The following is an 18495-nucleotide window of genomic DNA, read 5'->3' as shown; positions in this document are numbered from 1 at the left end:
AGACCTAAATGGACTTATTGCAAATATTTGCTTTGTTGTATTTTTATACTTAACTTTTAGCCCTACCTCCAAATTACCCATATTTATATTGCTGGATTTAGTTAACTTCTGGCAGTATGCAGCAAAAATCTGGTTCCACATATGCAGTGATAAGTTGTAGTTACTAATGTGTTGCTCCTGGAGCCTTCTGTCAAGGTGAATAATTTGAAAATACAACCTCTTTGCTTGGCAGTGCTCTGAGAGGTGGAGTTATCCTTTAGAAATAAAGGACTAATTTATGTATGTGTATATTAGAAACTAAGAGAAAGAAAAAGATCTCTCTGAAACTTTTATTGCACCTGTGTCTTGAGCATTGGATGTAGTTCTGACCATCCCACTTCCAAAAGGATATACAAAATTAGATAAACCCAAGCCATAGGGAAAAGAATGGTAAATAGAGGAACAATTATTCACTCTTAGAAAAAAAAGGCTAATTAAATGATTAGGTAGCAGCTCTAAAAATAGAATGAGATACCTTCTTAAGGAATAGACAGATTTCATTGATGCACAGTTCTGTGGAGATGGAAAGTACAAATGTATTAAGAGATCCACTAGCAGCTATTTAATCCAATAGTCACAGTGAGGATTAATAACCTGGTAAACCCTAAATTACTGCCAAATGCAAGATTAATCTAATGATGACTTGTACTCACGCTCTTTGTGACACCCAGTGTTGATTACAGAGTACAAAAATCCCTGTGTTAGTTTTTGTTTCATCAGATCCACAGGAATATTTTCTCTTAACAAAATGTTTCTCACAGCACATGTGCAGGAAGCTGCAGCAATCAGTGGTGCTCACAGCCCTGAATCTTGGAACCAGGACTAATAATCAGGTGTGAAGTTTTGGAGGAGCATGAACCCAAGAATCTGTTGGAGTTGTTGCTTTCCCTCTCTCCTCAAGCATAAGTGTCCTCCTTGGTCACAGACTGTCATTCAGGCAGAGTGAACTGAGGCAGCGCAGGGTGGCTGCAGCTCTGGATCTGCAAAAGCGTTAAGACATGACCAGGAACAGAGCGTTGAGGAGCCTTTGGGCTTTGTCATTTACTGTTGTTCAGGTCTGAAGTTATCTGTCAAAAAGGTGGGTGCCTTCTGAGAGTTCCTGCTTCAAGCCATGAAAAGGTCTGTTTTGTGGAACCACGCAGTGCAAACGCTAGATTGCAACTTTAGAGGCTTTAGTTATTATTTGGCTTCTGTTACTCAGAGTCAGGGGCATTAACATCAAGATGAAAAGTGGTTTATAGTTTACAAATGCAAATACTGTAGAGCAGTGTCAAAACAGAATTATCTGCCTTAAAGGAAACTTCCTTACTCTGAGTTTATCAAAATGTTAAGATTTGAACACATGAAGGGTACCATTTTTTGGTGCACAAAGTTATGTAGGCCAGTTTCTTTTTCTACTAGTAGTTTGTAGAATTAGCATGCTTTTCTTCTGCAGAGTATTACTTGCCATTTTATCAATGTTGTTCCTGTGAAATCCTTTGGCAGTGTTGGCTGTCAGCTTTAATTCTAGCTATTCTGAATAATTCTGTCACGAGCAAACTTTGACTGCTCCATTATCGTTCTTTCAAAGCATTTTCATCTGCTATTTAGCATATTTCTGTCAACACTGGTGCTTAGAAAGATCCATTGATGGGTTCTGTGAAGTGGCCATTTTTGCTATCCTTTGCTTTCCTATCTTTTAATCTGAAAACTTGCTTTATTGTTGCATAGCAACTTTTTGAAGAGCTAAGATGAGGGACATCATTATAGGATTTTGAAACTGTATGTGTGTTGCATAAATGTATGACTTCTAGCTGTGCACTGATGCCTGATGGGGCTCCAAGAAGTTTGTGAGGCATTACTTCAAAAAAATAACATCAGCCCTTGAATAGGCCCACTAGTTGTGTAGTGTATCACCTTCCAGTCGGGCACAGCAATCACATTTAATCGTGTGTAGTTTTCGTGTCACTCCAGGATTCTTTATTTTTCCATTTTTAAATCCTTCTGACACTCAGATAAGCTTAATCAAGTAGCCAATTCTCATATATCACTGGAGCTGAGGAATTTCATAGGATTTGTTTTCTTTACAGTAGACATTAAGTTTCTATCACTTTTAACTATAAGAATGTACATTGTTTTTGTTTTGTTTTTCTTTCAACAAGGACAAATAACTGGATTGTCATGGACATAAATCATAGTCTTATGTGTAAAAACTTCTGACAGTTTTCAGTGTATTTCTCCTCATACCGGTAATGAGAGAATCATTACCTTCACTGTCATCTTCTGGATCAAATAACATTTTGGTTTTTTAAGAGAGAAAAACAGTTCTGCTCATATGAAACACTACATACGTAAAGTTATCAACTTCTTAATGTCATCCAGAACTTGAAACTGTGTAATATAGGATTGCTTACTAAAAATGAACAATTATCCTTGAATTCAGATATTGGAAAAAGCAAGGATTTGATACTAAAATTCCACCGTTTTGTGCAGTGAGCCCTGTAATAGTTAAAACAACTAACAAATCCTCCCAGCTTTACCAATGTTTTTGACAACCTTTATTAATACTCCATATAGCTATTGGCACTATGACCATTACTGATGGGTTTAAGTCAGTTTCTGTTTTAGTAAACTTTAAGAGATTATACTGAGGTTTCCAAACTGGGCAAGACATCTTTCTTTAGGTCAAATTTGGTTGTGAAAGGCCAGCAGAAGCAGTTGAGCTAATTTTTCAAATGACAATAAGCAAGAAACTCTGTTTATATTTAAGTTATTGTAAACTACAACAAGAACAGATTTCTGGGCCTTGTATTGTGGAGGAGGTAAAATCCAAAATGCTTTGGTGGTGGTCCCTGTGGCTGTGCCTCTCTCTGTGTGAGTTAATCCCTTGTGTGTTGTATGGGTGTCCCAGCGCTGGACAGGAAAGAGCAGAGAGGAGAGACTGCAATTGTTACTGAAAATTCAGGAAAAGGAGATTGCTGCAAAATCCTTGTTCTTTGTAACACTTAGAGTTGAGATGCAGGGACTTAAGTTAGCAAGGTGTCATCAAGGAGTCGAGTATAGCAAGTTAAGGATTGGCCAGTAAATTCTTACAGTGTGGTGGTGACAATTTCTGATGCAGAGGATGGAGAACATAAATGGAAAACGCTCTCCTCTAGAGGTAATTCTCATTTTTGGCATGGCAACTTAAATGAGCTCAGTCATTACAATAATAAAATTCATAGTTTTATGAGAGCAAAGTGAAGGGCGCAGCAATAATGGCATTCAAACGAATAAGAGACTGTACTGAAAAAATAGATATACACGTCTGTGTGGGCAACTTGAACACAGGAAAATAAATGAAGAACTTCCTCTTCCAAAAAATTATATTCAAGACTCAAGTGCAAAATAACCTAAAGCAAAGGAGGAATAAAAATTATAGCAAGAGAACAACTTGTTTGAATTATGTGGTATGCAATGATCTGAAAATCAAGATGGAATGTGAAAAATGGAAGAATTAAAGGGAAATATTCAAGAATTGCAGGAACATGTTGGACAAAATCAGAGCAACGCATAAAATAAGTAAAACAAACCTGAGGGAACCCAAATTATATTCTGGCATGTAAATTAATAAGCAGAAAGTCAATTAAAGAATTGAACTGCAGCAAGAGAATACACCTTACCTACGTACACTGTGTCAGGTGAATGGTTGGACATTAGGATTGCAGGGAGATTTCACGGAAGCCATTCAAACCTCCTTTGGGCGCTGGCAGGTGGTTGGGTTTGCCTTTGTTGTAGGAGAATAGACTTAGATGAACCAGTAGAATTCTTGTGATTCTCTGATAAGGGTTTAATTGCATGACGCTGTACCTTTTTTTTTTTTTTACCATTGGAATCTTTGCTGATCCATTCAGTGAGAGTTCACCATCTAAAGCTGTTGTAAGGGTGAATTAGGGCTTTTGAGTACTGCTTCATCGGTGGCAGAAGCTGGGCAACCTAGAGTCCGTGCAACGCGAAGAATTGTGGAATAAGAAAATACAAGTGTCTTCTATTTCTGCATGTGCCGTGAAAGCTGAAATTCAACTGAGTGTTTAGGCTCACTTCTTTCTAGAATCCTGATTTCTGGTTTTGGTAAAGTGTTTCAGTTTTCAAGCACAGAAATCAATAGAAAGTTAGGAGCCCTTATGTGATTTAGGATTCTCAACATCTATTTGGATGTCCTTCAGCTATCCCAATACTGCTTCCATTTAAATAAATCATTAACGCCTATTGATTCCAGTGAGGTAAGATCTACTTTGGTGTTCCCATGTGATTATGAGCAAGCCACAGAAAATCGGCTTTTTGACTGGCATGAGTAACTTGTGCTTAGTTTCAGGCAGCTCTCTTCTGGGAGCAGTAAATGAAGTGTTACAGCGATGTACCATGGCCCAAGCTGAGCAGTGGGAAATAATGTGCTGTTTATGGTTTGACTTCAGTCTTTGTTTATCATCTTTCATACAGAGATGTGTCTCTTAACTTGTGAGACAACTGAGAATTGCACTTAAGAACATTGTAGAAGTGCAATATTTCTTAATATCTAAATGGTAACTGGAGAGAAAAGCATAGGAAATGTACATAGAATGATACTGAGGGAAAGAAATGACCATCCAGCCGTTCTGTAATCATCATTCATTTCTGCAAGATCTTTGTTAAACTTGCCCTCTGACAGTTTCAACAGTCAGGATTATTTCACAGTGTTCTGATCCCAACTATTCACTTGCGGTTAATGCAAACCATTATGTTGCCTTTTTCCTATGATACCATCCAGTGCAAATCTTCTAGTGTCTTCATCTGGTGCCTTTATAAATTTTTCTTTTGGCTGTTTTATCAGTTTCTGTGGTCGAGAGATACTAATCAGTTGCCATGAATTCAAGATCCCACAGTTAATCCTTCTTTGACAGGAGACTTACTTTATACCCATTGACTTGAACGGCAGTTTTCCCACCACTTTTCTTGCAGCTTATTCACGTTGGGCAGGTGGTCCAAAAGAGAAGGAATAAAATTGACTGTGTAGCTTCTGTGATTAAAGGTGCCGGAGATTAAAACTGACGATATAGTATAGTTAATATACTACATAGTATATAGTTTATTACCAACTGTCAGTAGTTTCGATTTCCAGAGTCCATTCACTAGTGAGTAATTTGCTTTCATTAGTAACGTTTAAACCACGGTGGACTGTTACAGCCAGAGTATCACTTATGCAGGGACCTTATTTCTGTCATGTAAGCTTCCCTTTCCTAGAGAAATACCAGAACTGCCATACAGAAGAGGCCAGTGGAGCGGAGGATTTGGTATGATGGTGTTCCCTGATGTCCAGCAGTGGTTGGTACCCTCTATTTCAGGGGAGGAAGGCTAGTCATGGGACAGCCTTTTTTCTTTTCACTTTTGAGAGCCAGGTTGGGTGACATGATTAATTATTGACAAATTAAACTGATATCTGTCTATAGCTGCAAGATAAGGAAACTTGTCATTAAGGATATACGTGTCAGCAAGAAGACTTTTTAAAACACAATGGGTATAAATAAGTTTGAATTGAGAACTTAGTGGTGTGGAATAGGCTTCTCAATTTGTTAATAGGCTAAGACAATTAAAATCCTCTTCACTAAACACAGAGCGAGAGGTTAATGACAGAAGTAAAACTCAGTTCGGAAAAGAAGACTAGTAGTAACGTGAGTAAGGCAGAGACTGGAGGAATGCACTCCACACCTGTCGTATTTTAAGGATTCACTTTAAAATGGGAGAGTTCAGCTTTTCACGAATCATAAAAACTATAAATTTGAACAGTGTTGACCATTGTAGTATTGAAATGTTCCGATGACACTGTGAAATGTGTTTTGAGCAGTCTTCATAGCATAGTTACAGTGTGTAAAATCAGTTTCCCAGAAAAACAGACAGGACTCTTTTGGTCAGGTGGGGAAAAGGTGGTGGTAGGAAAAGCTGTCAGGCCAAAGCTGTTACCAACTGCCAGAGAACTAGAAATGCTCATTTTGCTTGACATGACTTCCAGTGAACTTTGTTATAAAAAGCAGAGGGAAGAACGAGACATGACAGTGAGTTAATAAGTGCTGTTCATCCTCACTTCCACTGACAGCTCCTTGGCAGTGTTGAGCTCTTTTCCACCCTAGCATCTCGAGGAGATGTCAAGAGTTTGTTTCATCCTGTGCGTGCCCCTGCCTAATGCTCCCAAAGAGCGGGACTGTTGGTTGTTGGGAAGATCTTTGTAGAATCTATGCTGGCCTTATCTCTGACACCTCTGCACAGTGATCAGTAGAAATCCTGACATGCTCAGGAGGAGGTGGGTGATGCTGTCTCCATAAAAAGCCTTTCCATGGTTCAAGGGCAAGTGCCTGTGCTCTGTAGCCCCACGTTTGCTGCCTCTCCCCTTCCCTGGCCAGCTCAGCGGGAGGTTCCATGTGTCTGCGGCACAGTGTATACAATTTGTTGGCTGATAGTAGCCTGGAGGGGTGCGTGCATCCAGCACCAGCCATCAGCTTGCTTTGAGCACTGTTACTGCATGTACAGAGCCGCTGAATTAAAGCAGCAGTGCTTTCACCTGAGTTCCTGAGAGAGATTGTTCAAGGAAAAATGATCCCTTACTTGACTGTGAAGCCACATGCAGATCATTTAAGTAGCAGCATCTGAGCCACTAAGAAGAGTGACCACAGCATAACTGCGTTCTGTATCCTCAGGGAGGAAAGATGTAGGGAACCACAACAGAACTATATAAAGTTGTAGGGAGACTTGAGTGGAGTGAAGTGCATTAACGAGGTATTTTAGTTATGGTATTTTACTTTTTCTGGCAAAGTAACGTGGCTTTATATTATACGGAAGCTATTTAAGGTTATTAACAGAAATCATAAATAGATAAGAACAAAATTAGAGTCAGGGCTATAAAGAATAAGAAAGGTAGATAGGTTACTTGTTCAATGAAGGTTACATTACCAAGGAGAAGAGCAACAGCTGACAGCATGCAAGGAGAGAGAGAGAGAGGCATTAATGCAGTTGAGGTGGATTTCTAAGAATAGCTTTCCTCTATTCAGTACTCTGAGATATGCCATGAAACTGTTCCACTTATTCAAAACAAAAATTTCAATACAGGGGGAAATGTTAAAATATAGCTACTGAATTTACAAATTATTTCAGTGTCAGTAAAACCGTTCTTCAACTGTCATATGGTAGTATTCTCTTGAATTTCTTATTTTGTCTTAATAAATTGTATTACTAATTGTTTATTAATAATATGGAAATCACCATGCAGAAGCTTAAATCACCATTGTTAGAACTATGGTTGACAGTGTTATATACGAAACAGATAACAAGTAGATATTTCATGAAGAAGGAAAACAATTCAAGAAATGAATATTTAAGTTGTGTTGTAAAACAGACCCTCTACTAAGATACAGAGGATTGGTGTGCTGTAACTTTGCATGTTTTGAAATGGGTGTGTTTCTAATGCTTGTTTTTCAAGGAATAAATTATCTGGATCAAAACATTCTCAGTATATTAAAATTATAATTATTTATCCTTTGTACAGGGACTAATGCTATTAGCTGTCACACTTCTATTATGGTTTGGATTTTGAAGCCATGTAGTGGATCATAAATCCATTTGAACTTTTTGCAGAAGCAGGGTGACATATGCTTTGTAATGTTAATGACACTTGGATGGATTTTGTAGCTCTGCAGTTCACTTGAATTTTTTGTGTTTCCTTCATTACTAAAATAAGATTGTGAAGTGGCAAAAAAAATATTCTCTCTTTTGACTTGTGTTGTATAGTTGGATATTTAGACAATAACTAGTTGCAAAGATGATGTGAAAAATATTTTATTTGTTTATACTGATTGAATTTAGGATGAAGTGACAAGAATTATCATTTAATGCCATTGAGTGTTACACTTTCAATTTTGGCGGCTTTATTCAGTTTACAATAAAAAGTTAATCCTGTCAGCTTTGCTGTTAGGGTAATGGGAGGGGTTGGTAGAATCCAAGTGAAGAAATAACAGCAATTGCTGCCTTTGGTCCTGCGCTGGCTTGTTATCTTCTCTGAGCCCTTCGGAGCCTTTGGTTCTGGAAGGACTTGCTGAGAGTGGTAGCACATAAGGCAGCAGGTGCCCCAGGCAGGAAAGCTGTGCTGGCCCTGAGCTGTGCGGTTTGGAAACCCTTCCTGTGTTGCTGCAGAGAGATCATGGTGTATCTGTAACCCAGGTGACCTGACAACAAAAGTGGAGAATTAACCAGCAGCGGCTGTGGAACTGAAGGATGGTCTTCATCTTGTTTTGCACACAGAATTAAAAACACTTGGCATGAGTCCTACATCATTATCACTTCTGTATCACACTTGCTTGGTTGTAAAAAGGTGAAAACTTTCACAAACTCCTGGTCTGATCGCGCTTTACAGGGCAGATGATTTTTTCTTTTTACCCATTTCTTCAAGAGGCAGTCTTGTTCAGTGCATTCTTGTTGTTCTTGTGTTATATACTCTTTCATATGTATTATTGAGCTGTAAGTTTAGCAGCAGAAAAATGTTGATAGTTTGACATTAAAAACAATGGGTTGTGTTAATTTCTTTTGTTGCTTCATTACATTACAGGTACTGTAAGAATTGAAATGTTCAGGAACATGCAAAATGCAGAAATCATAAGAAAAATGACAGAAGAATTTGATGAGGTATAGTATACAAGTAGTTCTTTAAACATTTTGAAATATATCGCAATATACTTTTGTTTTAAAATAAAGATGATGAAACCAGTTGAAGAGCGTAAGATGTACTGTCGCACAAAAGCATGGGGTAGGCTCACATGTGGTGGTGTCAGAGAGCCCAGCCAAGCCTGACTCTGCAAGAGCCAGCTTGGTCCATGTTAGTCCTGGACTGGATCCGTGTAGACTGTCATATACCTTGGTGTGGCTTTAGGGGTATCCTTGTCTGTCCACATCCAGGCTATCAGGTTAATCAGAGGAGGCAGTAGGAACTGTCGGAAGTTTTCTCATCCCACTGAAACCAGTGGTGTTACTCTGATTCTGAAGTTCACCTCTTGGAACTGCCATCATACAACAGACAACTCCATATTCCTGAGACAGGACCACAGGCTTTTGCAGCACTCTGCTCTGTTTTCTTTGTGCAAATTGATGTTTTGTTCATTTGAAACAGCAATTTTTTAAACAGTAACTTGATGTGAAGATTACCATTTTGGAACAGTGTTACAGAAAGAAATAATCTTTCAAAAGATCTAAGCATTTTGTTTGAAACAAGTGTATTACAATTCATATTTGGTATCTTCTGTCAAAATAAAAATGTTCCTAATGGTGGATGCTTTTTAGCTCTGATATTTTTGAACTCTGTTTCCTTTGATTTTTTTCATGTATAAAAAAATTCAACATTCTGAGTGTTCATTTTATTTAGTGAAGAAAACAAATGTCGAAACATTAATTTTCTGTAGGATAGCAGTGTCTTTTTATGACCAGTTTTAAATGGAATGCCAAGGCTGTGATTCAAAAAGTTAAGCGGGAAAACTATGAATGTGAGTGCTGCTCTTTTTCAGGATTTACTTGTGCAAGATTTCCACCTTGTTCATGGCCTTGAACAACAAAATGTTTTAACTATGCACTTACCATGTGGACACTGTTTTTGTTGTACTCAGATATTCAGTCAGGGCCTTTGTCTACAGGCAGGATAGGGTGCAGTAAATAAAATTTAGTTGTACAATGACAAGCAGAGGATTGTATCAATTCATACTACATTCTGGCTGAATTAGTTTTGCTTTTTAAACCATCACCCAACTCAAGTTAAAAAAATGCGGTGACTTTTTACTAATTTGAAAACAGAACTGCATGTTGCCCTTAGTCTAGCCCCATTGTACAAAACAGAATGGCCAAGGCCCTGTCCAAAAGCCAAAGAATATTGATTTTGCCTAAGGGAGGACTGGCCCACAGCTGCTGTGGAAGGAAGTATTTCTAAAAAAACTCTTCTCAGAAACTGTCAAAGATTTTGTTTTGGTTTGGGTTTTTTTTGAGAAAATACCTCTCTCCTTACACACAGTATGAATGTACATGTCAGCATCATGTCTCAAATAATTAGTTACTTGTACATAAGCTTGCTCTGCAGCCAGCAGTACCCCCAATCACTCAGCTGTGACACAGGAAGATTCCATTCTAGCTTCTGTCCTTACGCTTGGATTTGTGAAAGAATTTCTGGGGTTTAGTATAAAAAAAGCATGCAATTGTTAGTCTTAGACCACAACCCAGTGAATATTTTGAAATCTGGAATAATTTTCTCAGTAAAGCACCACCATTTTCTGTACAGCCCTCAATTCTTCATTCTCAATACCACCTGTAAAACCTCATCAGTACCCCAAGGCTCCCAATATCCATCCCCCGTGTCATCCTGAGACAAATTGCCTGAGGCTGTTGCCACCAGAACGTTTCCCTTGCCTGGATATCTTCTTGTGCCCCTAAATCCCATGTCAGTCTGTGAGAAGGCCATGGTAGAATTGTCACTGTGTTGTGAGTGAAGGAGAAGGAGGAAGTTGGTGATGCTCTTGTCAATTAGGACTGTCTATCAGTGTTTGTTGTAATCTTTAGATTGGCTTTCTCAGGTGGAGACCATCCTTTTGTTAGCATGTTCTCCTCATTGTGTCAAAATGTACCTAAAAAGCTGGGTCTGTTGTATCAGACTAGGGTTGAAAGGAGCTAGTGCACAGAGGTACAAAGTACCTGTATCATATTTGTGACATGATGAAGCATTTCTACAAATCTAGAGTTTATAGGAAGAAAAAGTACAGGTGTGGTATTAACTAGGGGAAAATCTTGCATTAACAACTCAGTCACACAGTATGCTGCCCAGAAAATATCTTAATTGCCATTGAAAATGTTCACATTTGCTGCTTACTTTACTTTTTCAAGATCATCACATTGTTTCATCAGTGTTGCATTAATCAGCTGGCTGCTAGTCCGAATTTCTGCATTTATAGCAGGGATTAAAGCATCGATTTTCCTCATCGTGAGTGGGGGAATGTTTGTGTAGGGCTTAAATGATGGAAATAACTTTGTTCGGTGCTGCTGCAGGTTCAGTTTGAGACAGGGAATTCCATTGGGCATTCACCTGCTTCACTATTTGGGTGCTTGGCTTATGAGGACAGGCATTTTGTAGGTGAATTCCCTCATAATTGTTGTGCTAGAGTTAGCAGGTGAACAAAAACTGGTTTTGGTTTGAATTTTCTAACCATTGGGCTGTTAAGGGTCACATGTCAGTGTCACTGATGTATCACTGGATGTGAGTAGTTACACACAGCACTAGAGATTCTGAGTCTCTAGAAATTGTCTGGGATCTTAATATGGAGTTGCTGTCAGGAAGACATTGAGGAGAAAGCTTTAACATTTTGATTTCAGTCCTAAAATTTAATACATTTGAGACTAAGGCAGGGCTTGTATTTACATTGCGAGGCACTCTACCTTGCTGAAATTCACTGCTAAGGGCATTAGACGTAAACAGCCAAAGAACACTTGGAAGTATGTGGCACAGCTGATTATAGTGATGCCTATTTTAGACTCTGTTTGTTTGGGTTTCTACTCCGTAACGCTTTGGTCCGATTCACAGAAGCTCTGGGGACTCACAGCAACAATATTGCTCGTTAAGATAAAAACTATTGCTCATTAAGATAGTGTTGATTTGTTGTGATGAATGAGACAGTAAGGTCATTAAGAGTGCCTTATAAGAGACAGTAAGGTCATTAAGAGTGCCTTATAATTTTGTTTTTTTTCTAACATGTGAGTGCTTGTCTTTGCAATTTTAATCGTTGTTTTAGTATGATTGAAATGCATGTGATTTGGTTACATTTGATAGATGGGGGTTTTGCTGCAGGGGAATATGTTTTATGAAGTTTAGGTAAATGGTTATTTGATTACAGCTCCACTGTGCTTATGTTACTGGCTTTTGTGGTTCAGCCTGGGTGATAAAACAAGTCCTGAGAGATTAAAAGTGCTTGTTCTTCACAAAACCACAGAATAAATATGTACATCTGGATTTAACTTTGGTACTACTGACTTCTTATCTTTGGGGAAAGATTCAGGATGGACGACTATTGCCTTGATGTTTTGGATAATCTAGAATTGATTTACAGATCAGGTGACCAGGAAGATTTGTATTTAGTCTTTTTCACTGAAAGGGGAAAAGTGCGTTTTCTAATTAGGGGGCCAGTATCACTGAAATGCAATATTGCTTGAAGTGAGAATAGCAAGAGTAGAATTCAAGAGGGTTTAAACTTAACTGAGCGTTCATGTGCTTACTCCAGTCTTGCAACTATTAGTATCTTTGGAAGATGGGGTGTATGAAACTGCCAGGGGTATATGAATGTGTAGTAAAATTTCCATTGCTTCTATGAGAAGGCAGGTTTCACCACTAGAAAAAGGGTAAGTTTATAAGATCAAAAAATGGCAGTATTTACGTTCTGATAAGATCTCAATCATGAACTTGAGTAAAACAAAGTTTGTGGGGATGGGCAGCCAGTTAATTAGAATATTAACATGGAGTTGAAGTGGGGATGGAGAATGACACAAACCTTCAATTGCACAAGCCTTTCTTTAGGTTTTGACCTTAAATACTTTGAAATATTTATTTCTTATCCTTTCTATCCACTTCCTAACCCAGGACACAAGGAAAAGAATTGAGTCTTGATGCATATTTTGGACTATACTGAGCTAAAGTAGCAAGTCTAGAACAGTTACAACTAAATCTTTGTAAAAGTGGTTTCGTGCCAACAAGCTTCTTTATTTATCGAAGAATAATGTGTTGTTTGTGTTTTTCCTTCAAGCCAACGGAGAATAACAAAGATAGTGTTTAGCTTACAAACTTAGACTGTGATTGCTGCAACATTAAAAGAAGTTAGATGGGGAGGCTTTTAATACTTCATATTTTCATTTTCTTGTTCTTCAGGACAGTGGCGATTATCCACTTACCATGCCTGGGCCACAGTGGAAGAAGTTTCGATCCAACTTCTGTGAGTTCATTGGAGTGCTCATTCGACAGTGTCAGTATAGCATCATTTACGATGAATACATGATGGACACAGTGATCTCTCTTCTGACTGGTTTGTCAGATTCCCAGGTCCGGGCATTCAGGCACACCAGTACGTTAGCTGGTAAGTAAGCTAGTGCAGAAAAGAGTTGTGGGGTTTTTTTTTTCCAAAGAAGTTGCTACTATTCAGCCACTCTGAGAATTACTCCTAATTTTGATTGAAGTGGGATTTGACCAGCACTGAGAACTCTGGAAAGCTCGATCAAATCCAGGTATAATGTATGGTTTAACTCTACTTAAAATACACTTTTTTGTTTGGAAAGGAGTCTGCTGAGGCACTTACCTTAGAGATTTCTGTCATATCCAGAGGCCTCCAGTGAATCCCGTGAATCAAAAGTGACATGCTTATGTCTTGTATTTTGTTATTTGCTGTTCATTTGTTGTATAGAATGTCTTTGTGATTTTGTATTTTAGAGAACAAATTGAGTCTAAATAAGTGTCAAGAAAACTACATTATCAAAGAATTTCAGTCCCCCAAAGATGATCTGTGCCTCCTCTCTTGAGGAGCATTAGGTTAGAGAGCACTGGGCCATAGTTGTAGGTCTCACTGTCTCCTACCTCCAGGCACACTGCACCTTTCAGCACAGCTGCCTTCCTCTAAGGAAAGCATTGGGTATGTCATTAGATAGAAACAGACTTTTCTAGAGTGTAGTTCTTCAGACCTGTGTTAGATATCTCCAGTAAGATGGATGAATTGCTGTCTAAAAGTGACTATTTTTCTCCTGTTACAAGGCGATACTGGACTGGCCAGCTTGGATGGAGGTGTTTAAAGCTTGTTATATCGTTCTGCTCATCTCATGTACCAAATTATAGCTTCTTGGAAGATTCCCTAGATGTTCATAGATCATGCCAAATATTTGTAGCCTTTATAGGAGACATTTGTTGTAATCTGAATATTTCTACTGCCAATATTTGTTCCTAATTAAGTTAGTCTTTCCGCAGTCAGACTCTTAGAGTTTTGTTCAGGTTTCCGAGTGTAACACCCAGTGTCCAGCAAATTCAGAATTTGTTTAGTATTTCATCTCTTACTATGAATCTAAGGAAGAGGCAAATTTCCAGTGGTGTTGAAAAACCTACTCCAGATTTGATTGGAGTTTGATTTTAAAGTTGAAACCCTAACCTTTAACTCGCAGTGACTGAACTCTTTTGAAAACCTGTCCTCTTGCATTCTTCACCTTTCTCAGTAATGGGATGGTAAAAACATGAATTATGCAGGTGCAAGATTCCAGGTTTAGAGTTTGCCTTTACAAATTCAGTATTCAAAGGTGAAGACTATTTGAGCTACACATAACCTGCTGGAAATCTATGCCTGTTATTTAAACTGAGATGGAAACTGTGTTCCTTTCCAGCTGATGCTGACTTATCTTCAATTCCAGGTGATTTTGATTTGCTTTTTGCTTAGATTACTGTTGTTTTTTAGGAGATAGATGGGGGAGTGAGGATAATCACATATGCATTCTGGTCTCTTATTTTGATTGATTCATCTTTGTGTGGGACAAATGTTTGCGGGGCTTGATTGAAAAGACAAGTAGCAGCACAATACATTAGAGGCATTACCCAAGACCTGTGCTATCCTGAAGAAATAGTTACCATCATTTGGAACGGATTATCTTGCTAGAAACTTCAGCTAAGGATAAGCAAATGTGAAGGCCAAAGTTCATCACAAATAGTTGCAGTTATTTAAGCCGCTGCTGGCTTTTTACGTTAAATGTACGTGTGTGTAGTGCTTACATTGGGAATAGGAGCTGCTGAAAATGATTTTCCAGTGAGGATACATGCCATTTACTTATTTATTTTAACACAGGAAAGCTCTGTGTTGATTCTGCACATCTCCTTCAATCTAGTTTTTGCACATTTAATGATGTTGCTATCCTGCAGAGCAGAGGTCAGCATGATGCCATGGAGCTCAGGCTTGATAAAGATCGTGAAAAACTACTGCTAGAATTTCATTTATTCATGAAGGAGTGTTTTTTGTGCTCTTTGTTTTCAGTTTTCCTCTGTGCTAGACAATTCACATGAGAAATGATTCTCTGTAGCAAGAAGCTAAGGCAAGAAGTACACATGGGTGCTTCTAGAGTTAGGAGCTTTGAGCAATAGCAACATAAGACAGAGTTACCATAAGAGCAGCTTCACTTCTTCGTTTCTATTGTTGCTTTTCTACCTTGAAGATAATGCCAGAGAGGAGGTGATAGTTTGTGATGTAACCACACAGAACATGGGAAAGACCTTTGTTACTGTTCTTGTAAACATAAATTAAGACAGAAAAATATACATGAACAATATTAGATCCAGCATATGTGAAAATGCATATAAAGGGGTACATAAAGTGGTAATTGTATTTTTGTACAACTATACACTTGACTTTAGAGCAATGTCAGTCTTACTTTAAGAGAAGCAGTGCTGTTGTCCATTGTAAACTGAGGAGTCCTCAATAGCTATTGGTGAAGAGTTATCCTTAGTATGGAGGCATCTACAATAATACTTAACGATTCCTAGCAGAGAAATGCGTGTAACTCCACATTAACTGGCTCCGTGGCATTCACTGATCCTGCAGGTTCACATGCTTGCTCACTGGTCTTACGTTGCCAGAACTTGCATAATTTTCTGGAGAAGATGGCAAAGAACGTTGCCTGGAGCTCCACATGGTATATATATACTCTCTTTTCTGATTTTTAGGTGAGCCAAGTGACCTGGGTATTGCTTGGGTGGGATGTGCCTTTCCATATGGCTTTGTGTCAAAGTTGAATTGGTAATTTTCTGCGAGTATGGATCTGCTGAGGCAGTACTTTTAAACTCTGACTACAGGTAAAGAGTCATGTTTTGTCTTCTCTGACTTTACAGCTATGAAGCTTATGACTGCTCTTGTGAATGTTGCCTTAAACCTGAGCATTCATCAGGATAATACACAGAGGCAGTATGAAGCTGAGAGAAACAAAATGATTGGCAAAAGAGCTAATGAAAGACTGGAGCTGCTGCTTCAGAAAAGGAAAGAGGCAAGTGAAAAGATGCTTTTTTTTTTTTTTTTTTTTTTTTCTGGTTCCTTCCCTCCAGCAGAAAGTCCAGGGTGGTTTGTGACTTCAGATTAGTTCTGCAGTTGTGTTTCTGTGATCTCAAACATATTACTTGGGCTATATTTTAAAATCTTGTGTTAACACCTTCAGTTAAGTTTGTGTGCACACACAGGCTGATTTCTATTCTCAGGGTTGTCTGTATAACCAGGCAGGAAGAAAATCAGTCTCAAGCTGCAAGTAGTAACTGGTTTGATTATGCACAAAGGTTTTGAAAAGAGGATCACATGTAGTCCCTCGCTGCTCTGCCCTTTTCTCCCTTTGATCACTGCAGTTATTACATAGTGTCTCATTAGTACTTTTTTTTGTAGCTACTATCAAGAAACACTGGAGTGGGGGCTGGTCTCAGGGAGAAGAAGCTAGGGCGACATTAAAGTTGCTTTTAGTAAGTACCAGTCTGGCATTAGGTGAGCAAAACAATTAGAAGTTTGCTGTAATCGTCTCTAAATAAAGTATTATATCCCAGGAAATTCAGTTTTAGCATTGTACTCGAAAGAAATTTAAAGATGACAAGTAGAAAATTGTTACATATACACCCAAACAGCCATAATCTGTAAAGGTGCCATGGAAGAATCATAAGATTGACTGAAAAGTTGAAGTATATATGACTTAGATTTAAATTTATAAAATATATTAGTTTTTAATATATTTCCTCCACCACTGTTTTACTCTATGGCAAATTAAGGATGCCTGGGTGCTTTACCCATATGTACCTTGGATTCTTTTAGGTCTAACTTGGTCTCAAAATTGCTTGACTTCATAGTCCTTGTCTGGGGATAATTACAATCATATCTTTTTATTTTTATTTAACCCGTATGATCCACAACACAATTTTATTTGGCTTTCATAATTCTTAAAAATCATGCATTAAGGTACAAAGCAAGAACAATCTCTGCTGCCCAAACTGTGGGAGAAACATTTTAAATTAAATATTGTATTCCATGTCAGCCTTAAAGCATTTAAAAAAATAGAATTGTTTTGTTAAAATTGCTGGAGCAGTTTCTATTCCATGTTTCCAGAGACAGACGAAGTCACTAATTACACTGATTAACTTGGATTAGCATCTCTGTGTCCCTGGACATCCTCTGTACTCCATCCTTCACCTGTACTTTTCAGCGTCTTTTGGACATGTCGTATATAATTGCACAGGGGAGGCTCAGAAGCAGCAATGCCCAGACAAGCAGGGGGCTGGGAAACCCTGAAAGAAAAATGAGCATTTGGCAAACCTTAACTTTTGATAGCTGTGTGCAGTCTCTCTGACATCACTACTCACTACAACTAATCAAAATGTTGCGAAGAAGTAAGGTAGAGAGGAGTTGTGATTGAGTGTGCCCTCAGATACATGGAGTTAATATAGTAGAGAGGCCTGTATCGAAGAGATTTATTCGGTTGAGATGGCATAACGGCTCTGTGTAAGAATTCCTAACCTAATGCTGTATATTCTCCATGTTTAAATATGCTGAATTTACAACAGTGTTTAGTGCTGGCACTTTCTTAGTTGATTCTTTTGATGTAGTGCCATCATCATGAACCCTCACAGGCACGTGCCTGAGCATGTGTTTGTCTTCATGAAAGTTATGTAGGTACAGTTTGCAAGCTAAGTGGCAAATTAATCTGGAGTAGAAGAGGCAGAACACTCTGAAGTGTTTCATGTCATCTGCATGCCTCATGTGAGAGCAGTGCGTGAAGGTCTGTTCTTGTCAAGGAGATTTTTCAACTAAACTGGGTGATTTATGTAACAGTCTGCGACAAAGTAGATGGAGATGTGTTTTAGTCACTGCCACTAGTCATTCAAATTTTGTGCTTGTCATACATGGATTTTTGAGCTTCTCAGAATGCTCACAGAGTCAAGAAGATAATGTTTCCCTTATTTTTACTTGGGTTTCAGCGGGGGCAGGGTGTTAAATCACTTTTGCATTGGTAAGAGCAGGAAGCCCAAGACACAAATGCTCTCTCAAGATGCCTGAAGTTAAGCACTTGAAATTCAAGAATGTGGTCTTAAAAAGCTGAAAGGACAAAAGCAATTGCAGTTTTGGAGAAAAGTAATATTTTTTAAATTCTTGTTAATTCATTACTGAAACTAAGATACATTTGAGAATTGTATCTTTTAAATGTTAGCACACAAAAGTAAAAGGGATTTCACTTGGACCTAGTGAATCTCTGGTTCTGCTTCTACACCAGCTCTGCCCCAGCACCTGGATCCCCCTGGATCCCCATATCAGTTATATTGCTGATAACTTACCAAGTTTATTACAAGCTGTGAATTCCCTGTAGAACAAGCAGAAAAGAGGGAGGAAGCCATCCACGCTGTCCCCTCTTCTA

General features: G+C 38.4%; 1 protein-coding gene across 5 annotated transcripts in view; it reads left to right on the top strand.

The window, feature by feature from the left end:
• STAG1 (STAG1 cohesin complex component) overlaps positions 1-18495 on the top strand; it is a 174395-nt gene that overhangs the window by 84741 nt on the left and 71159 nt on the right. For all 5 annotated transcript variants that reach the window (XM_065073078.1, XM_065073076.1, XM_065073077.1 and 2 more), the window contains 3 exons: positions 8627-8703; positions 12965-13169; positions 15947-16098. In XM_065073078.1, the coding sequence (XP_064929150.1) occupies positions 8627-8703; positions 12965-13169; positions 15947-16098 (434 nt within the window). The remainder of the gene's footprint in view (positions 1-8626; positions 8704-12964; positions 13170-15946; positions 16099-18495) is intronic.

This window comes from Columba livia, chromosome 9 (genome assembly GCF_036013475.1).
Source record: "Columba livia isolate bColLiv1 breed racing homer chromosome 9, bColLiv1.pat.W.v2, whole genome shotgun sequence".
NCBI classification, from domain to species: Eukaryota; Metazoa; Chordata; class Aves; order Columbiformes; family Columbidae; genus Columba; species Columba livia.
The sequence above is the reverse complement of the archived record's forward strand: the minus strand, read 5'-3'. Positions and strand labels throughout refer to the sequence as shown.